General features: G+C 46.3%; 1 protein-coding gene across 3 annotated transcripts in view; it reads right to left on the bottom strand.

Annotated features, from left to right (window-relative positions):
• Positions 1 to 20,568, bottom strand: part of LOC138675854 (uncharacterized) — a 204,780-nt gene extending 184,212 nt beyond the window's left edge. For all 3 annotated transcript variants that reach the window (XM_069764440.1, XM_069764449.1, XM_069764459.1), the window contains exons 1-2: positions 20,483 to 20,568; positions 20,309 to 20,392 (exon numbers count right to left, since the gene is read on the bottom strand). In XM_069764440.1, coding sequence (XP_069620541.1) covers positions 20,309 to 20,315 — 7 coding nt within the window. In that variant the 5' untranslated portion in view covers positions 20,316 to 20,392; positions 20,483 to 20,568. The remainder of the gene's footprint in view (positions 1 to 20,308; positions 20,393 to 20,482) is intronic.
• Between the last annotated feature and the right edge of the window lie 656 nt (positions 20,569 to 21,224).

Genomic DNA, 21,224 nt, shown 5'->3' with positions numbered 1-21,224 from the left:
TCAAGACCCAGCCTATTTTGACCTTAAAGACCTTGCCGTTTTTTGCAATTCTGACCAGTGTCCCTTTATGAGGTAATAACTCAGGAACGCTTCAACGGATCCTAGCGGTTCTGAGATTGTTTTTTCGTGACATATTGGGCTTCATGTTAGTGGTAAATTTAGGTCAATAAATTCTGCATTTATTTGTGATAAACACGGAAATTTGGCGAAAATTTTGAAAATTTCGCAATTTTCACATTTTGAATTTTTATTCTGTTAAACCAGAGAGATATGTGACACAAAATAGTTAATAAATAACATTTCCCACATGTTTACTTTACATCAGCACAATTTTGGAAACAAAATTTTTTTTTGTTAGGAAGTTATAAGGGTTAAAATTCGACCAGCGATTTGTCATTTTTACAACGAAAGTTACAAAACCATTTTTTTTAGGGACCACCTCACATTTGAAGTCAGTTTGAGGGGTCTATATGGCTGAAAATACCCAAAAGTGACACCATTCTAAAAACTGCACCCCTCAAGGTACTCAAAACCACATTCAAGAAGTTTATTAACCCTTCAGGTGCTTCACAGCAGCAGAAGCAACATGGAAGGAAAAAATGAACATTTAACTTTTTAGTCACAAAAATTATCTTTTAGCAACAATTTTTTTATTTTCCCAATGGTAAAAGGAGAAACTGAACCACGAAAGTTGTTGTCCAATTTGTCCTGAGTACGCTGATACCTCATATGTGGGGGTAAACCACTGTTTTGGCGCACGGCAGGGCTTGGAAGGGAAGGAGCGCCATTTGACTTTTTGAATCAAAAATTGGCTCCACTCTTTAGCGGACACCATGTCACGTTTGGAGAGCCCCCGTGTGCCTAAAAATTGGAGCTCCCCCACAAGTGACCCCATTTTGGAAACTAGACGCCCCAAGGAACTTATCTAGATGCATAGTGAGCACTTTGAACCCCCAGGTGCTTCACAAATTGATCCGTAAAAATGAAAAAGTTTTTTTTTTTCTCAAAAAAATTCTTTTAGCCTCAATTTTTTCATTTTCACATGAGCAACAGGATAAAATGGATCCTAAAATGTGTTGGGCAATTTCTCCTGAGTACACCAATACCTCACATGTGGAGGTAAACCACTGTTTGGGCACATGGTAAGGCTCGGAAGGGAAGGAGCGCCATTTGACTTTTTGAATGAAAAATTATTTCCATCGTTAGCGGACACCATGTCGCGTTTGGATAGCTCCTGTGTGCCTAAACATTGGCGCTCCCCCACAAGTGACCCCATTTTGGAAACTAGACCCCCCAAGGAACTAATTTAGATGCCTAGTGAGCACTTTAAACCCTCAGGTGCCTCACAAATTGATCTGTAAAAATGAAAAAGTAATTTTTTTTCACAAAAAAATTCTTTTCGCCTCAATTTTTTCATTTTCACATGGGCAGTAGGATAAAATGGATCATAAAATTTGTTGGGCAATTTCTCCCGAGTACGCCGATACCTCATATGTGGGGGTAAACCACTGTTTGGGCACTCGGCAGGGCTCGGAAGAGAAGGCGCGCCATTTGACTTTTTGAATGGAAAATTAGCTCCAATTGTTAGCGGACACCATGTCGCGTTTGGAGAGCCCCTGTGTGCCTAAACATTGGAGCTCCCGCACAAGTGACCCCATTTTGGAAACTAGACCCCCCAAGGAACTTATCTAGATGCATATTGAGCACTTTAAACCCCCAGGTGCTTCACAGAAGTTTATAACGCAGAGCCATGAAAATAAAAAATAATTTTTCTTTCCTCAAAAATGATTTTTTAGCCTGGAATTTCCTATTTTGCCAAGGATAATAGGAGAAATTGGACCCCAAATATTGTTGTCCAGTTTGTCCTGAGTACGCTGATACCCCATATGTGGGGGTAAACCACTGTTTGGGCGCACGGCAGGGCTCGGAAGGGATGGCACGCCATTTGGCTTTTTAAATGGAAAATTAGCTCCAATCATTAGCGGACACCATGTCACGTTTGGAGAGCCCCTGTGTGCCTAAACATTGGAGATCCCCCAGAAATGACACCATTTTAGAAACTAGACCCCCAAAGGAACTAATCTAGATGTGTGGTGAGGACTTTGAACCCCCAAGTGCTTCACAGAAGTTTATAACGCAGAGCCATGAAAATAAAAAAAAAAATTATTTTCTCAAAAATGATCTTTTAGCCTGCAATTTTTTATTTTCCCAAGGGTAACAGGAGAAATTTGACCCCAAAAGTTGTTGTCCAGTTTCTCCTGAGTACGCTGATACCCCATATGTGGGGGTAAATCACTGTTTGGGCACATGCCGGGGCTCGGAAGTGAAGTAGTGACGTTTTGAAATGCAGACTTTGATGGAATGCTCTGTGGGCGTCACGTTGCGTTTGCAGAGCCCCTGATGTGGCTTAACAGTAGAAACCCCCCACAAGTGACCCCATTTTGGAAACTAGACCCCCAAAGGAACTTATCTAGATGTGTGGTGAGCACTTTGAACCCCCAAGTGCTTCATAGAAGTTTATAATGCAGAGCCGTGAAAATAATAAATACGTTTTCTTTCCTCAAAAATAATTATTTAGCCCAGAATTTTTTAATTTTCCCAAGGGTAACAGGAGAAATTTGACCCCAATATTTGTTGTCCAGTTTCTCCTGAGTACGGTGATACCCCATATGTGGGGGTAAACTACTGTTTGGGCACATGCCGGGGCTTGGAATTGAAGTAGTGACGTTTTGAAATGCAGACTTTGATGGAATGCTCTGCGGGCGTCACGTTGCGTTTGCAGAGCCCCTGATGTGCCTAAACAGTAGAAACCCCCCACAAGTGACCCCATTTTGGAAACTAGACCCCCAAAGGAACTTATCTAGATGTGTGGTGAGCACTTTGAACCCCCAAGTGCTTCATAGAAGTTTATAATGCAGAGCCGTGAAAATAATAAATACGTTTTCTTTCCTCAAAAATAATTATTTAGCCCAGAATTTTTTATTTTCCCAAGGGTTACAGGAGAAATTGGACCCCAAAAGTTGTTGTCCAGTTTCTCCTGAGTACGCTGATACCCCATATGTGGGGGTAAACCACTGTTTGGGCACACGTCGGGGCTCAGAAGGGAAGTAGTGACTTTTGAAATGCAGACTTTGATGGAATGGTCTGCGGGTGTCACGTTGCGTTTGCAGAGCCCCTGGTGTGCCTAAACAGTAGAAACCCCCCACAAGTGACCCCATTTTAGAAACTAGACCCCCCAAGGAACTTATCTAGATATGTGGTGAGCACTTTGAACCCCCAAGTGCTTCACAGACGTTTACAACGCAGAGCCGTGAAAATAAAAAATCATTTTTCTTTCCTCAAAAATTATGTTTTAGCAAGCATTTTTTTAGATTCACAAGGGTAACAGGAGAAATTGGACCCCAGTAATTGTTGCGCAGTTTGTCCTGAGTATGCTGGTACCCCATATGTGGGGGTAAACCACTGTTTGGGCACACGTCAGGGCTCGGAAGTGAGGGAGCACCATTTGACTTTTTGAATACGAGATTGGCTGGAACCAATGGTGGCGCCATGTTGCGTTTGGAGACCCCTGATGTGCCTAAACAGTGGTAACCCCTCAATTCTAACTCCAACACTAACCCCAACACACCCCTAACCCTAATCCCAACTGTAGCCATAATCCTAATCACAACCCTAACCCCAACACACCCCTAACCACAACACTAACCCCAACACACCCCTAACCCTAACCACAACCCTAATTCCAACCCTAACCCTAAGGCTATGTGCCCACGTTGCGGATTCGTGTGAGATATTTCCGCACCATTTTTGAAAAATCTGCGGGTAAAAGGCACTGTGTTTTACCTGCGGATTTTCCGCGGATTTCCAGTGTTTTTTGTGCGGATTTCACCTGCGGATTCCTATTGAGGAACAGGTGTAAAACGCTGCGGAATCCGCACAAAGAATTGACATGCTGCGGAAAATACAACGCAGCGTTCCCGCGCGGTATTTTCCGCACCACGGGCACAGCGGATTTGGTTTTTCATATGTTTACATGGTACTGTAAACCTGATGGAACACTGCTGCGAATCCGCAGCCAAATCCGCACCGTGTGCACATAGCCTAATTCTAAAGGTATGTGCACACGCTGCGGAAAACGCTGCGGATCCGCAGCAGTTTCCCATGAGTGTACAGTTCAATGTAAACCTATGGGAAACAAAAATCGCTGTACACATGCTGCGGAAAAACTGCACGGAAACGCAGCGGTTTACATTCCGCAGCATGTCACTTCTTTGTGCGGATTCCGCAGCGGTTTTACAACTGCTCCAATAGAAAATCGCAATTGTAAAACCGCAGTGAAATGCGCAGAAAAAAACGCGGTAAATCCGCCATAAATCCGCAGCGGTTTAGCACTGCGGATTTATCAAATCCGCAGCGGAAAAATCCGCAGAGGACCAGAATACGTGTGCACATTCCTAACCCTAACCCTAGCCCTAACCCTAGCCCTAACCCTACCCCTACCCCTAACCCTACCCCTACCCCTAACCCTACCCCTAACCCTAACCCTACCCCTAACCCTACCCCTAACCCTACCCCTAACCCTACCCCTAACCCTAACCCTACCCCTAACCCTAACCCTATTCTAACATTAGTGGAAAAAAAAAATTTCTTTATTTTTTTATTGTCCCTACCTATGGGGGTGACAAAGGGGGGGGGGGTCATTTATTATTTTTTTTATTTTGATCACTGAGATATAATCTATCTCAGTGATCAAAATGCACTTTGGAACGAATCTGCCGGCCGGCAGATTCGGCGGGCGCACTGCGCATGCGCCCGCCATTTTGGAAGATGGCGGCGCCCGGGAGAAGACGGACGGGACCACGGCTGGATCGGTAAGTATGATAGGGTGGGGGGGGACCACGGGGGGGGGATCGGAGCACGGGGGGGGAATCGGAGCGCGGGAGGGGTGGAACGGAGCGCGGGGGGCGTGGAACGGAGCACGGGGGGGCTGGAATGGAGCACGGGGGGGTGGAACGGAGCACGGGGGGGTGGATCGGAGTGCAGGGGGGGTGATTGGAGCACGGGGGGGTGATTGGAGCACGGGGGGAGCGGACACGAGCACGGGGGGGAGCGGAGCACTGGACGGAGGGGAGCCGGAGCAGTGTACCGGCCAGATCGGGGGGGTGGGGGGGCGATCGGAGGGGTGGGGTGGGGGCACACTAGTATTTCCAGCCATGGCCGATGATATTTCAGCATCGGCCATGGCTGGATTGTAATATTTCACCCGTTATAATGGGTGAAATATTACAAATCGCTCTGATTGGCAGTTTCACTTTCAACAGCCAATCAGAGCGATCGTAGCCACGAGGGGGTGAAGCCACCCCCCCTGGGCTAAACTACCACTCCCCCTGTCCCTGCAGATCGGGTGAAATGGGAGTTAACCCTTTCACCCGGTCTGCAGGGACGCGATCTTTCCATGACGCCGCATAGGCGTCATGGGTCGGATTGGCACCGACTTTCATGACGCCTACGTGGCGTCAAAGGTCGGGAAGGGGTTAAAACCTAGCCAGACCTTTTCATCTCCACCTCTGAAAGTGTATTAACTGGCTTGCTGGAGTTGGTTTACTGAAGATGGAGTTCTTGTTGCTGCTGAAGATTGTTGCGTGCTGTTTTTGGGTGTATGCCTTCCTCATTATCCTATTCCCCTTTGGTTAGTACATACCTATCCCTCCCTATATTCCTCCCTACCCTTGATGAGTGTTTTTGTATGCAAGTTGCTTTTTGTTATTCCTGTTTGTCTTTCGTGTTGTGGTAGATCGGCTCACTTGGATGGACATGGAGGTAGAAAAGCGAACACTATATCTAAGAATGTTCTTGGTTTATTAGGTGCAGCATAAACCAAGCTGGAAAAAGTAAACACAGCCCTCTGGGCAAAAACAGAAAAACAAAATACAACAAAACAGTCTTTTTGCTTACAAGGATCAGCCTGCTCTGGGTTAGCAAGTTCCACTGTTCAGGTTTTAGTGTAAAACACAAAACACTTCTCTGAAGTGTTCCTCTCCAGATAGTGAATACCTACTGCCTCTGGAGGCCAGCTATTTAAGCCCCAGACCACACCCTGGGGTGGAGATAAGGCAGACAACCTTCCACCCACTGTATGGTCGTCCACTATAAACCCAGCCCATTATTTATATTGGCCATTAACTCCTTGCAACAATTAGTGCACTGAAGGAAAATCATCTGGGTTTTTAGTTCATTGAAGCCATGCGCCTCAGCGAAACATATCTTCACTTCAGCACCTTGCCTGTGACTTTGTCACTCTGTTTATACACTAACATGTCTGTCCCAGGCCTCCTGTATGAGAATGAGGGGATAGCTTAGGGCATATCAGGAGAAGAGTAAGGTCAGAGACTCGGGCTTCTCTGCCATCAAGAGTATCCCCAGGACAGGGCTAGTTAGGGTTAGAGATGAATGAACTTGTTTGGAAAATGCTTGCCAATCTCAAATTTGGCATCAACGTAGCACATTCGGATTCGTGTTCAGATTCCCAAGCATTTTTTCTCGAAGTTGGCAAAATTTGGTCACAGTTCGATAAATGATTGCCTTTGCACTAATGCTTTTGTTACGTCTTTGGCTAGGATAGTGGTGCTGTATCATGAGTGGGTGGGACATGTTTGGGGAGGGGAGGGGGTAGGACTGTATATGTATATATATTTTTAATTAACTTTCTCACTGTGCTAGCGGAGATCTCACCAAGGTCACCGCATTCTAGGGGCCCGGTTGGGAACCTTGATGACGTCATCTTTAGTCATCGATGCTGCGTTCACAGTAGCTCATTCCTCAGCAATTCTCAGTCTGGATGATCTTGGCACTGTCCAGGTTGAAAAATGTTTATCCCCAGACATAGATTATGGCATGGGACTGAACGACGGACAGGTGAGGGATACGGTTGTTTTTTATTTTTATTATATCACAGGAGACCATCACTTCAGTAGAATGGGTGATAATGCAAGTATGGTTTAATTTAGTTTAATTAAAGGACTCTGTCTCATTCTTTCAATTGAATCACTTTAGATTGTAAATATAACCATACTGTCATGATCCATATTTGAGTCCTGTCTGCCCTTTTCCTGGGTTGATCATGTCAAGGCTTAAATTTGCTCTGCCTCATTCTGGGTTCAGGTTTGCTATTTAGCTCCGTGGTATCCTGCAGGCAGTGTCAGTTATAGTTTCTACCTATAGCGTGTGTTGCTGAGTCTGCGTACCCTGATTTGTCCTGTTGCTTTTGCTGGCTGTACCCATGTCTGTTTTTCCCCCCTTCCCGTAACTCTGTGTTCCCCTCTCATGTTTGGATTCTCTGGTACCAGACTTGGCTTGGACTCTGACCTGCTGTTTCATTTCTTGTTTTTGGCATATCTGCTCCTGACTGGTTTTGACCCATTTGGCTTGCTTCTGACTATGTGCTTGGTTATTCCATTTGTACTGCGTTACAGACTAATATCGACAAGGCTTGTTTTACTATTCTGCTGCCAACTGGTGGTGGCCTCGCTGCTTTGCTGCAGGTCTGCTCCTGCTGTGTGCTGTCCTTCCTCCAATCTATTGACTTCTAGTGGAGCTGCTTCTACCTGCATAGCACCAGCATGACATATACAGCCAGAATAAGTATAGGATTAGTAATGGATAGGTGTCTTATAGACGCCTCTACATCACTAAGCCGTGATGTCACCGGACAATTCAAAGGTGACATCAACACCAAAAATATGAACCTCACTTGCCAACCCCACAAGGCAAGCGGAAAGTGCCTTCTTTGAGGCAGCTGCAAGCTGCTAATTTTAAGCTGTAAGGGGGCAATATCCATGGCCCCTTACCAGTCTGAGAATACCAGCCCTAGCTGTCAGTTTTAGCTTGGGTGGTTATAAAAATTGGGGAGACCCCATTATTTTTTTTAATTATTTAAATAATTAATAAACAGTGTGGGGACCCCTCTATTCTTGATAACCAGCCTTGCTAAGGCTACTTACACACTTGCGTTTTTAGCAATCCATCGTAATCTGTCGTTTTGGGCAAAAAACGGATCCTGCAAATGTGCCCGCATGCCTTTTTTTCCCATAGACTTGTATTAGCGACGGATTGCGATGGATGGCCACATGTCACGTCCGTCGTGCAACGGATCCGTCGTGTTTTGGTGGACCATCATCATGAAAAAACGTTCAAGGGAACATTTTCTCATACGTCGCGTCCGCCATTTTCTACCGCACATGCATGGCAAGAACTCCGCCCCTCCTCCCCGGACTCCAGAATGGGCAACAGATGCATTGAAAAACTGCATCCGCTGCCCACATCATGCACAAATTTCACAATGTGCATCGGTACGTCGACCTGACGCTTAGCGACGGACCCGTACCGACGCAAGTGTGAAAGTAGCCTAACACTGTCAGCTGAGGGCTGCAGCCCGCAGCTGTCAGTTTTGCCTGGCTGGTGATAAAAAAACAGGGGCACTCACAACATTTTTTTTTAAATTATCTGTTTATAGCACAATTGATGAGTCAATTAATGCCACTTTCCCTGGTGTCTGCCCCTAATTTTAGCTGTTTTGGCAGCTTTTTGGCCCAACTGAAGGAGAGATTCTGTCTACACTGCTGGAATGCGTGTCTCATTAAGGGAGAGGTTGGGGATTGGAGGCCCTAGAGGAGGTGGAGGAGGCAGAAGCAGTGGAGGAAGTGTTAGGTACAGAGGTTTGTCCTGCCTGCCGTGAGGATTCCAAGACTTGGAATCTAGTGGTTTAGTTCACCATCAGTTGGTGTTTAGTGGTTTAGTTCTCCAACCACTGTTGTCTAGTGGCTTAGTTCTCCAACTCCAAGCGCTCTGCAAGCCTTGGAGATTTTAAGACTTGTGGAGCAGACCCTTCCTCGCCTGCCCCCACAGCCACCAAAGTCACACAGTGCTCAGTCACCGAGATGTAACGCACCTGGCCATGCTTGCTTGTAGAGCTGTCAGTGGTAAAATGCACCCTGGCAGACAATTTGTTTCAAGGAATAGGTGATGTCTGCAACATGCTGGTGTATCGCAGGCACAGCTTTCTTAGATAAGTAATTGCGACTGAACAACTGGTACTGGGGGGCTGCAATGGGCATCAGCTTTCGGTTAGACCTGTGTGAGAACACTTGCCATGGTGATGTAGGAGGAAGAAGCTGCAGATGCAGTTGATGGGGCTGCCAGGGATTGGCAGGGCCCATTAGGCTGCATTTTAGCGCAGTGAGATTCCCAGACTAATGCATGTTGATCACGCATGTGCCGGTTCATGCATGTAGTAGTCAAATTATTGCAATTTTTGCCTCTGAGTCTTTTTTTTTACAAAGTTGTCAGATAACGCAAGTTGGGTTAGCCTTTTTCCTCTCAAAAAAAGCACAGACTAGGCAATCCTTGCCACCCAGGTGACTTGCAGACACATGACCGCTGCTGGCCACACCCAGAATTGTGGCTGAGGATGCAGTGCTTGTCATTATTGCATCACTCTGTGTCCATGCAGCAATTCGCAATGTAACCTCATCTTCCTCCTCCTCCACCTCCTTTGCTGAGCTACTCAGATGAGGCCTCTAGGTTCACAAGTAGTTTGATCTACAACCTCTTCATCATCCTCTATGTTCTCCCACTCCTCGCCCTGGGAGTCACCCTCCATCTCTTACTGCCATGACAGCACAGTACACTCCACGTGCGCCTCAGATATCTGACTCTCATCAAGATCACCTCCACCTCAACCCCTGGGGGTTAACGTCTGGTGAAGAGGGTCTGGATTCTGCTCAGACCATACTTTGTCCAGTCCCAGATTTAACTGGAAAAAAATTATGAGCATCGGTGCAGATGCTTTCCTCCTTGAAATCTGTGAATCTTTAGGGCAGACCTCTAATGACCATGGAATAGAATCTGTGAACAGCTCTGCAAACTTGCACATTTGTGGTTCCCCACAGTCAGTTGGATGGTTGGAGACTTGTGACCTGGGAGGAAACAAGGGTAATTGGGGTGTCACCTCTGAGGACTGTACTGTGTGTGTTAAGGTGGAGGAAGAGGAAGAGAGGACACTTGATGCAGTGCTTGTCATCCACTGGGGCACATGTTCTTTCTGGCCCTCATGTGCAAGGTGTAGCTGCCGGTGTCCAGCAAGCTCAGTGCCTTGCGGTAACCCTGGATTCTGATTGATATCTCCTTCAAAACAATATCCATCCCAATTCCACTTTTTGTCGAGTACTACTGAAAAATATTTCTTGGATCCATACATTCCTTAATCAAAAATCTGCGAAAACCATAGTCTATGTACTCATCATCTCCTGCCTCAACTACTGCAAACTAATGCTTTGTACCCTCAATTCTAACACTCTCGCACCCCTCCAATCTATTCTGAATTCTGCTGCCCGACTAATCCACCTATCCTCGTACTATTCCCTGACCTCAACTCTCTGTCAATCCTTTCACTGGCTGCCCATTACCCAGAGACTATAGTTCAAAACCCATAACCATAGCACACAAAGCCATCCACAACCTGTTTCCTCCATACATCTGTGACCTAGTATCCCGGTACTTACCTGCACGCAACTTCCGATCCTCACTGCGCATGATCTAACTAATTTGCTAGAGCTTAGTGACCTGGATGTCATTATGGCGACATTGGGTCACCATCGCAAAGATCAGGCCCACGTGATGACATCGCGGGGTCACCGATCGAAGAGCAGAGGGAGCCCCCTCCCTCTGCCTGCCTTCTAAATGCTGCAATTTATAGCGATGGGAATACAGTAAGTCTTTTATAAATGAATCCCCTACTCTACCTTAATCACCCATTCATTGTATGGGAACAGGAAGTTTGTATCATAACTACAAACTGTGCTATACAGTAATCATTCAGTACAGGAACTCTCACTCCTGGCCACAATGCGAGCCCATATACACATATTGTAATATAGATTTCCCCATATACAGTGCCTTGCGAAAGTATTCGGCTCCGTGGAACTTTTCAACCTTTTCCCACATATCATGCTTCAAACATAAAGATACCAAATGTAAATTTTTAGTAAAGGATCAACAACAAGTGGAACACAATTGTGAAGTTGAATGAAATTTATTGGTTATTCTAAATTTTTGTGGAAACTCAAAAACTGAAAAGTGGGGCGTGCAATATTATTCGGCCCCTTTACTTTCAGTGCAGCAAACTCACTCCAGAAGTTAATTGTGGATCTCTGAATGATCCAATGTTGTCCTAAATGCCTAATGATGATCTAACTCCCTAAAAAAATTTCCAGGGAGCTGAAAACTTTCGCAACGCACTGTATAAGATGGCTCCTGCAGGTAAGAATATGTAACTGCTAAGATGTGAAAAAGTCTTCATCCCTCACCATATAAAAAATGGCGACTGCGAACTGCAGTTTTTAACTGCACGAGACAATTAATTTTGTAATCAATGTTTTTATGAATTATTATGAAAATTGTTTACAATTTTTTTAGCACTATGTCACTTGCACTTTATATTGATGAAATGACTATATGCATGTTTGCACAAATTATTATGTGTTACATAATAATGTTTGTTTTGACTACATGTTTGTTAAGGTGACCCCTGTTACAGCTAGGAGGTGCTGTTTGTGCTCTCCAGAATGCGCACGGAGTCATAGTGGGGCCATGTAGGCATACAGCAGACACAGGTGTAGCTGTAATTAGAATGGTGAAGTAGTGACTGATTAAAAGCCCTGTAGTAGAGGGGGAGGGGTGTCAGTGTTGTTCTTAGAAGCAGACAGAGCAGTTGTCTGCAGAGCACTCCCCGTGTGAAGCAACACAGGGGCAAGAGGAACCATAGAGACTGACACCCTGCGTCTTGGGCTGTCTTATGCTTAACCGGCTGCAATCCGGAGGATAAAGAGTGCTGTGCACTGCGTGAGTACAGAGACTTGGTACTGGCTTGCGGTTGTCCACGGAAACTGGACAAAGGTAAGTGCTGCCTGTTTATGGTTTGCGAACTAAAGCCGTGTATTGTGTATTTTTAATGGACTGTGTGAAGTAACACATTAAAGGAATGTTTTGTTTGAACTTGCTTGGGTCACTGCCGTTTCACTGCGTACGGAGCTACCACTGCATCACATATGGTGGAGAATGCGGGCATGTGAACAAAGGCATACCCCAGAGAGTGCTGCAGATCATTGTGCAAGTATGCTGGAGAAATAGAGGAACTTTTGGAGCAGGTTGTGCTCAATCAGCAAAGGCTTCAGCAAGAGACGCTGCATTTTCAGTGGTCACAGGAAGAGGTTCTGCAGCAGCAAGAGCTGCAGTGGCAACAGCAGCAGGAGGCACTGCATTGGAAGCTAGCAAAGCTTCAGCGATGTAAAGAGGAGACCCCTAATGTGAGGGGCAAACAGCAGAGTCCTGAAGAGACCCCAAATGTAAGGGGCGATCATTGGGTGTGGCAGTGGTCCTATGTAGAGACTCGGCCTACCAGGTCTCAAGCAAGTGACTTATTGCAGTTGGTGGAGGAGTGGCTCCAGCCTGATTTCTGTTCCCTGTATGAGATGATAGAGAGAATCGTGGCTGCCCGGATGGTGAGTAGGGTTGAGCGAAATGGGTCGGCTAGATTCAGAAGTCGCCGACTTTTGGCAAAGTCGACCCCTGTGTGGGATCGGCCATGAGGTCGGCGATCTTCTGATCTGGAATCGGAATTCCGATACCGAGTTCCGATATGCTTAAAATATCGGGAATCGGTATCGAAATTCATATTTAAGTGTAAAATAAAGAATAAAAAAAAAAAATATTGATATACTCACCCTCGGACGCGCCCTGGTACTAACCGGCAGCCTTCCTTCCTAAGAATGAGCGCCTGAAGGGCCTTCGATGATGTCGCGGCTTGTGATTGGTTGCGTGAGTGGTCACATGGGCGGTCACACGACCAATCACAAGCCGCGACGTCATCTAAGGTCCTTCAGGCGCTAATTCTTAGGAAGGAAGCGTCCGAGGGCGCGTCCGAGGGTGAGTATATTCCTAATAGGTATATACTCACCGTCGGACGTGCCCTGGTTCTAACCCGCAGCCTTCCTTCCTAAGAATCATCGCCTGAATGACCTTAGATGACGTCGCGGCTTGTGATTGGTCGCGTGATGCCCATGTGATCGCTCACGCGACCAATCACAAGCCGCGACGTCATCGAAGGTCCTTCAGGCGCTGATTCTTAGGAAGGAAGGCTGCCGGTGAGAACCAGGGCGCGTCCGAGGTTAAGTATATCAATATTTTTTATTTTGATTCTTTATTTTACACTTAAATATGGATCCCAGGGCCTGAAGGAGAGTTTCCTCTCCTTCAGACCCTGGGAACCATTAGAAACCCAATGCACTGCATTGGGTTTCGTGTTTCGGCCGACCCCGACCCCGACTTTTCTATAGGATCGGCCGATTTCACTCGACCCGACTTTTGAAAAAGTCAGGTTTCGTGAAACCCGACCCGATCCTATAAAAAGAAAAGGCGCTCAACCCTAATGGTGAGGGCTCTGCCGGCCGCCATGCAGCATTGGGTCGGGCTGAGGTACCTAGGCACCCTGGAACTGCTGATAGAGTTGATTGAGCGGTATAAACCCACTCAGGACATTGCACCAGAGCCTTGGCATGTGGCTAGTAACTGTTCGGTGACATCTAAGCCCATGGACTGCAGGCACACTGATCAGGAGTCTATATGTACCCAGCCAGTCTGTATCAACACATCCTCGCATACTTACCTGGCTTCTCACATCCCTCGGTGCGCTCCCGACGCGGTCCCTCGCCACTCCTCCTGTCTTCTCCGGGTCTCGGTGCATCCTAACTCTGCGCATGCGCAGTCGTGTCTCCTCTGCCGCTGGGTTTCCTGGGAGGTCACAACCTGATGGCTCCTCCCAAATATGACAGCACTGATCAGGTATTTCTTCCCAGTATCTTCCAAGGTAAGACACCTGTGCTTCTTAGGGTATTGCTTTGCATAGCTTGCCAGCGTTCTCTTTTCCTCAGGTCCCTCTTTGTCTCTTCTGTTGCAGTCCTGTACCTCTCCCGTGCCTGCCCTGAGTCTCCCGTGTCAGCCCTGAGTCTCCGCCGTGACTACCTGGTGTCCCTGCCGTTCCTGTCCTGTGCCTCTCCCATGCCTGCCCTAGATCCCCGCCGTGCCTGCTTGGTATCCCTGTCATTCCAGTCCTGTGCATCTCCCATACCTGCCCTGGGTCTCCGCCGTGCCTGCCTGGTGTCTCTGCCATTCCAGTCCTGTGACTCTTCCGTGTCACTCCTGGGTCTCTGTCATGCCTGCCTTGTGTCTCTGCCATTCCTGTTCTGTGTCCCTACCGTGCCAGCCCAGAATCCCTGCGGTGCCTGCCTAGTGTCTTAGCCATTCCTGCCCTGTGTCTCTGCTGTGCCTGCCCAGAGTCTCTGCTATGCCTACCTCACATCACTATTGTGCCAGCCTTGTGCCACTGGCGCACTCGCGCTGTGTCTCTGCCTTATCTCTCCTGTGTCGCCACTGTGCCTCACCTGTGCCTCAACCCTACTGGTTGGGCATCGGGCCTGGCCTTCCAGTTCTCCCAGCTTGTTCCCTTTACCTTCGGTCCTCTGTAGTCGCCCCTTTGGCTCTAGCAACTGTGTCTCCATCCCTCTTGGGCCTGCTTCTAATGCTCCCTGTATAAGGGGTGGTTTCATCTGGTCCACTCGCCCTTGGAGGCTCTAGAGCCACGACCCAGAGGGTCCACTCTCAGGTAATCCCTGAATCTTAATAGTAAGCACAGACCATGGACCCCGCTGGAGCTTCTGCCTCTCAAAAAGAGCTGGTCTTTTTATGGGAAAGTCAGACCCGTATTATGTCCTTCATGAAAACTATGGACACCCGTCTCTCCTCTCTTCATTTTACAGATCCTGGGAATGCTTCTCAGTTAGCAGGCCTACAGCAGGAGTTAGCTCAGCAGCGAGACACCCAGGCCCATATACATAGTTATATGGCTTCGGCAGACGACCGGTTTCTCTCTTTGCAGTTGGCCGCTTCTCCATCTGCCTCAGCTTCCGCTCCGCACCCTCCTCCCCGTTTGGCTAAGCCCCCTCAGTACAGTGGCGATCCCAAACTGTGTCTGGGTTTTCTTAATCAATGCTGCCTTCATTTTGAACTTTTGCCCAAGCAATATCCCACTGATTGGGCAAAAGTAGCCTTTTTGATTTCCCATCTGGAGGGGGACGCCTTGGCATGGGTTAATCCACTTTGGGAGCAAGACGATTCCGTAGTCTCCCAATTATTTGTATTCTTGGAGACTTTTTGTCGTGTTTTGACGAACTGGGGAATTTGGCCTCTACTACTCAGGCTCTCTTTAACCTCCTCCGAGGATCCCTAACTGTAGGTCAGTACGCTATTCAGTTTCATACTCTGTCTTCTGATTTAGGCTGGAATAATGAGGCTTTGGTAGGTGCCTTCTGGCAGGGCCTCTCCGGTCGTATAAAAGTCTAATTAGCAGGTTGGGACACCCCTACTGTCCTGAAGGATATGATTTCCCTGGCTACCCGTATTGATCTTCGTTTCCAGGAGCATGCCAGAGAGAGAAGACTTCTTCGCCCTTCTCCTTCCTCTCATAGACCGTCCAGTCTCAGATCCAGCATGTCCTCTATGGCATCTGCTCCTGAACCAATGCAAGTTGATTGTCTCAGGATGTCGGAACAGCGACATAAGGAAAGACGTACTCATGGTCTTTGCTTTTACTGTGGAATAGCCTACCATCTGCTGCGAGCTTGTCCAGAGCGTCCGGAAAACTTCTCCGCCTAGATCAGGTAAGAGAGGCCTCCCTAGGTGTATGTGATACCTCTCTACCCCTTACTTTATCTGTTTTATTGCATGTTGGTGGCAAAGGTTTTTCTTTAGCTGCTTATGTAGATTCGGGCGCTGCAGGGAATTTTATTAGGCTTGAGGAGGTCATTAAATTCTCTGTTCCTGTGAGAACCTTAGAAAATGCCAAAATCCTCGCATCCGTAGATGGTAGACCCTTACAGGAGACCATTACTCAAGTTAAACATGAGGTGGAGCTTCAAGTAGGAGCTTTGCATAGGGAGAAAATTGCATTTTATGTTTTGGCCGGACTCTCTCATCCGGAACTCCTTGGTCTTCCATGGTTGTGGACCCACGAGCCCTCATTAGATTGGCACAATGGTAATATTTTGCGCTGGGGAGAGTTCTGCCATGGGAGTTGTCTGCTGCCGGTGCATCCAGTAGTTGCTTCTTCTTCTTCTTCTTCTCCTTTCCCTTCCGGATTACCCTGGGTCTATAGTTCTTTCTCGGATGTTTTTGACAAGAGGGAAGCTGAGAGTCTTCCCCCGCATCGACTCTACGACTGCTCTATTGATCTCTTTCCTGGAGCTACTCCTCCTAGAGGAAGAATCTACCCCCTCTCACCCACGGAGACGCAAGCCATATCGGAGTATATTCAAGAGAATCTTGCCAAGGGTTTCATTCGGAAGTCATCTTCTCCTGCTGGAGCAGGCTTCTTCTTCGTAAAGAAAAAGGATGGCTCTCTCTATCCTTGTATTGATTACAGAGGCCCAAACAACATTACTGTGAAGAACTAATACCCGCTGCCGCTCATTCCTGACCTCTTCGAGGTCCGCTTGAGGGGAGCACAGATATTTAACAAGCTTGATCTGCGTGGAGCTTATAATCTCGTTCGAATTTGTGCTGGGGATGAGTGGAAGACCACATTCAACACTCGTGATGGTCACTACGAGTATTTAGTTATGCCATTTGGCCTCTGCAACGCTCTTGTGGTATTCCAAGAGTTCGTAAACAATGTGTTCTGGGATCTCCTCTACTCCAGTGTTGTGGTCTATCTAGATGACATTGTCATCTTTTCTCCTAATCTCTCATAGAGGAGACGTTCGTCAAGTTTTGCAACGCCTAAGGGAGAATCACCTTTTTGCCAAGATTGAAAAATGCGTCTTTGAGCAGTCCTCTCTGCCCTTCCTTGGTTTCATTGTCTCGAAGTCCGGTCTGGAGATGGATCCCGAGAAGGTATCTGCTGTTTTCAACTGGCCTCGTCGTCTTGGAATAAAAGCAATTCAACGCTTTCTTGGTTTCGTCAATTATTATAGACAGTTCATCCCCCACTTTTATTCGATAGCCAAGTCAATTTCTGCTCTGGTTCGCAAAGGAGTCAACTCCAATCTTTGGACCCCTGAAGCTGAAGACGCTTTCCAGACTCTGAAGCAAAGGTTTGCGGCTGCTCCAGTGCTTCATCGACCAGATGCGAATAGGCCATTTATCCTCGAGGTTGATGCATCATCCGTCGGAGCTGGTGCCGTTCTTTTACAAAGATCTTCCTCTAACCACTTAGCTACTTGCGGCTTCTTCTCCAAAGCTTTCACCTCTACTGAACGGAATTATTCCTTTGGGGACAAGGAATTACTAGCTATCAAGTTAGCCTTAGAAGAATGGCGCTATCTTCTTGACGGAGCAGTTCATCCTTTCATCATATACACAGATCACAAGAATTTAGCCTATCTTCAATCTGCCCAAAGGCTCAATCCTCGGCAAGCCAGGTGGTCTCTGTTCTTTGGATGGTTTGACTTTGAACTACATTTTCGACCCAGCAATAAGAACGTCAAGGCGGATGCGTTTTCCAGATGTTTTTTGGCCTATGAATGTTGAGGAGAGCCCGGCACATATCATCGATCCAGCTAGGGTCATCACTCTAGCCCCCCTGAGAGTGATCTCTCCACTACCTGGCAAGACGTTAGTCCTGGATCAAGACAGAGAGAGCGTTTTGTGTTGGGGACATTCTTCCAAGATCGCAGGTCATGTTGGAGTCAAGAAGACACTCTGTCTTATCTCTCGCCATTATCGGTGACCGTCTCTTCGTCTTGACGTCTCGGAGTTCATTGCTTCTTGTCCTTCCTGTGCCAAGAACAAAGTCCCCAGACAACTACCGTATGGACTTCTGCATCCACTGGCTGTGCCTTCTGTCCCTTGGAGCCATATTGCTACGGACTTCATTACCGACTTGCCTTGTTCTTCTAATTGTACTGTCACCTTAGTAATTGTGGATCAATTCTACAAGATGGCCCACTTTGTTCCTTTACCTGGACTGCCCTCCGATCCTGAGTTGGCAAGAATCTTTTTACACCACATCTTCTGGCTTCATGGCTTCCCACAACATATTGTGTCTGACCGAGGGGTCAAATTCACTTCTCGCTTTTGGAGAGCTCTTTACGGATTAATGAAGATCAACCTAGATTTCTCTTCCGCTTATCATCCGCAATCCAACGGCCAAGTGGAACGAGTCAATCAAGATCTAACTTCCTACCTCCGGCACTTCTCCAATGCTCACCAGGATGATTGGGTCTCTCTTCTCCCATGGGCCGAATTCGCTTATAACAATCACCCCAGTGAATCTTCTTCTAAGTCTCCCTTCTTTGTAGTCTTTGGGCAACATCCTAGTGTTCCTCTTCCTGTTTCTCTCACCTCGGATGTGCCGGCGGCGAACTTCTTGTCCTTGGAATTCTCTAAAGTCTGGAGGGAGACTAAATAGGCTCTTGAAAAAGCTAGTTGTAGAATGAAAAAGTATGCCGATAAGAAACGCCTGGACGGGCCATGAGGGCGTACTGCAGACACAGGTGTAGCTGTAATTACAATGGTGAAGCAGTAACTGATTAAAAGCCCTGTAGTAGAGGGGGAGGGGTATCAGTGTTGTTCTTGGAAGCAGACAGAACAGTTGTCTGCAGAGCACTCCCTGTGTGAAACAACACAGGGGCGAGAGGAACCAAAGAGACTGACACCGTGTGTCTTGCACTGTCTTATGTTTACCTGGCTGCAATCTGGAGGATAAAGAGTACTGTGCATTGCGTGAGTACAGAGACTTGGTACCGGCGTGCAATTGCCCAGGGAAACTGGACAAAGGGAAGTCCGGCCTTTTTATGGACTGCAAACTGCTATGAGAAATAAGATTCTCTGGTCTTATGAGACTAAGATAGGTTTTTTGGTGATAATTCTAAGCGGTATGTGTGGAGAAAACCAGGCACTGCTCATCACCTGCCCAATACACTCCCTACAGTGAAACATGGTGCTGGCAGCATCATGCTATGGGGTGTTTTTCAGCTGCAGGGAAAGGTCGACAGGTTGCCATTGAAGGAAACATGAATGCGGCCAAGTACAGAGACATCCTGGATGAAAACCTCTTCCAGAGTGCTCTGGACCTCAGACTTGGCCGAAGGTACGCCTTCAAACAAGACAATGACCCTAAGCACACAGCTAAAATAACAAAGGATTGGCTTCAGAACAACTCTGTGACCATTCTTGACTGGCCCAGCCAAAGCCCTGACTTAAACCCAATTGAGCATCTCTGGAGAGACCTGAATATCGCTGTCTACCAACGTTCACCATCCAACCTGATGGAACTGGACAGGATCTGCAAGGAAGAATGACAGAGGATCCCCAAATCCAGGTGTGAAAAACTTGTTGCATCATTCCCAAGAAGATTCATGGCTGTACTAGCTCAAAAGGGTGCTTCTACTCAAAACTGAGCAACGGGTCTGAATATTTATGACCATGTGATATTTCAGTTGTTTTTTTTTTATAAATTTGCAAAAATTACTACATTTCTGTTTTTTTCAGTCAAGATGGGGTTCAGAATGTACGTTAATGAGAAAAAAAAGAACTATTTTTAATTTACCAAATGGCTGCAATGAAACAAAGAGTGAAAAATTTAAAGGGCTCTGAATACTTTCCGTACCCACTTTATATACTGTATATATATTATATCATGGTATACATATATATATACACACTTCATTGTACACCCATTTCGCTGCTTGAAAAAGGTTCACTGCAACCAAAATGTCACCACGCCACATGAGTTAAAGTCCTGTTCCTTTTGGTAACTATTTGAGTGCTGCCTGCATTTTCTATACATTTTTTACATTTTTACAAAAGTCAGATGTTTGCCTTGGAGGCTCTGCACCCACCACTTATTTTTGTATAGTGTGTTATTCAAATCTCTCTTTCTCTCAAGAGTAGTAATAGTACGTGTAAATAAAATATAGTACTGAAATACTGAAATAACATTATTTTCATCAAAAAAGCGTAACAGCCATCCTGCCACGACAAGGTGTACACAATCGAGACGGTGCCTAACTTATATACATATATGATTAAAAGATTGATTTTTGTGGACATACTTCCTCAGATAGCAAAGCTGCAATTGCTGATGTTGGGAAGCAACGTCAATCATTACAAATTACGGTATCTTCATTATTCTACACAAAGATCATCATCGATCATCTTTTAGTATGAATTATAATTACAATCTGGAAGTAACACTTACGTTGCATCTTCCTGTGTCTGTTAGCCTGGAATTTGTCCTGGTAGCGATGGAAACAACCACAAGTCTTCCTTCTGCAGTGTAAAACTGTAAATCATTTACATTCTAGTCAGAACTGCAACTGTCAACAGCAGGGCTGCAAAGTGGGGTATAGCATAAGCCATATTAGATACTTACTATACTATTGCCTGTGAAGCACCCAGAAATATAGCAGGGAGCCCCAGTATCTCTGACTGCAGCTGACAAGGTGGCTAGAGCTATGGGCTTTATGTAACCACAGGAGAGAGCTTTATGACCACAGAATCCACAAACTCCGCCTCACTCCCTTTTTTCTTTTGTAGTACTCAAAATTATTTTACTTGTTTAACCAGTTCTTGCATGAATTTATTTTAAGTAAGATATAAGAATGTTTGGTTATCATGATAAGCTGTAGGAATTCAAAAAATTCAGATTAAAGTGGTACTACTAGAAAAATGAAAATACACTTATTGGCCAGAATGAAGGTTACTATCCCAAACCCAAAGTCTTAGGGTATGTGCACACGTTGCGGATTCCATTGCTGATTTTTCTGCGCGTATTCTGCAGAATCCGCAGGTAAAATAACCTGCGTTTTACCTGAGGATTTCCTGCGGGTTTTCTGTGGATTTTGTGCAGATTTCACCTGCGTTTTTACACCTGCGGATTCCTATAATGGAGTAAGAGTAAAAACGCTGCAGATTCCGCACAAAGAATTGACATGCTGCTGAAAATAAACTGCTGCATTTCTGCGCTGAATTTTCCACAGCATGTGCACAGCGGTTTTTGTTTTCGATAGGTTTACATGGTACTGTACACCGCATGGAAAACTGCTGCGGATCCACAGGCCCAAATCCACTGTGGATCCGCATCCAAATCTGCAACGTGTGCACATGCCCTTACA

The sequence above is a fragment of the Ranitomeya imitator genome, chromosome 1, assembly GCF_032444005.1.
Source record: "Ranitomeya imitator isolate aRanImi1 chromosome 1, aRanImi1.pri, whole genome shotgun sequence".
NCBI lineage: Eukaryota > Metazoa > Chordata > Amphibia > Anura > Dendrobatidae > Ranitomeya > Ranitomeya imitator.
This window is presented reverse-complemented; position numbering and strand designations above follow the sequence as displayed.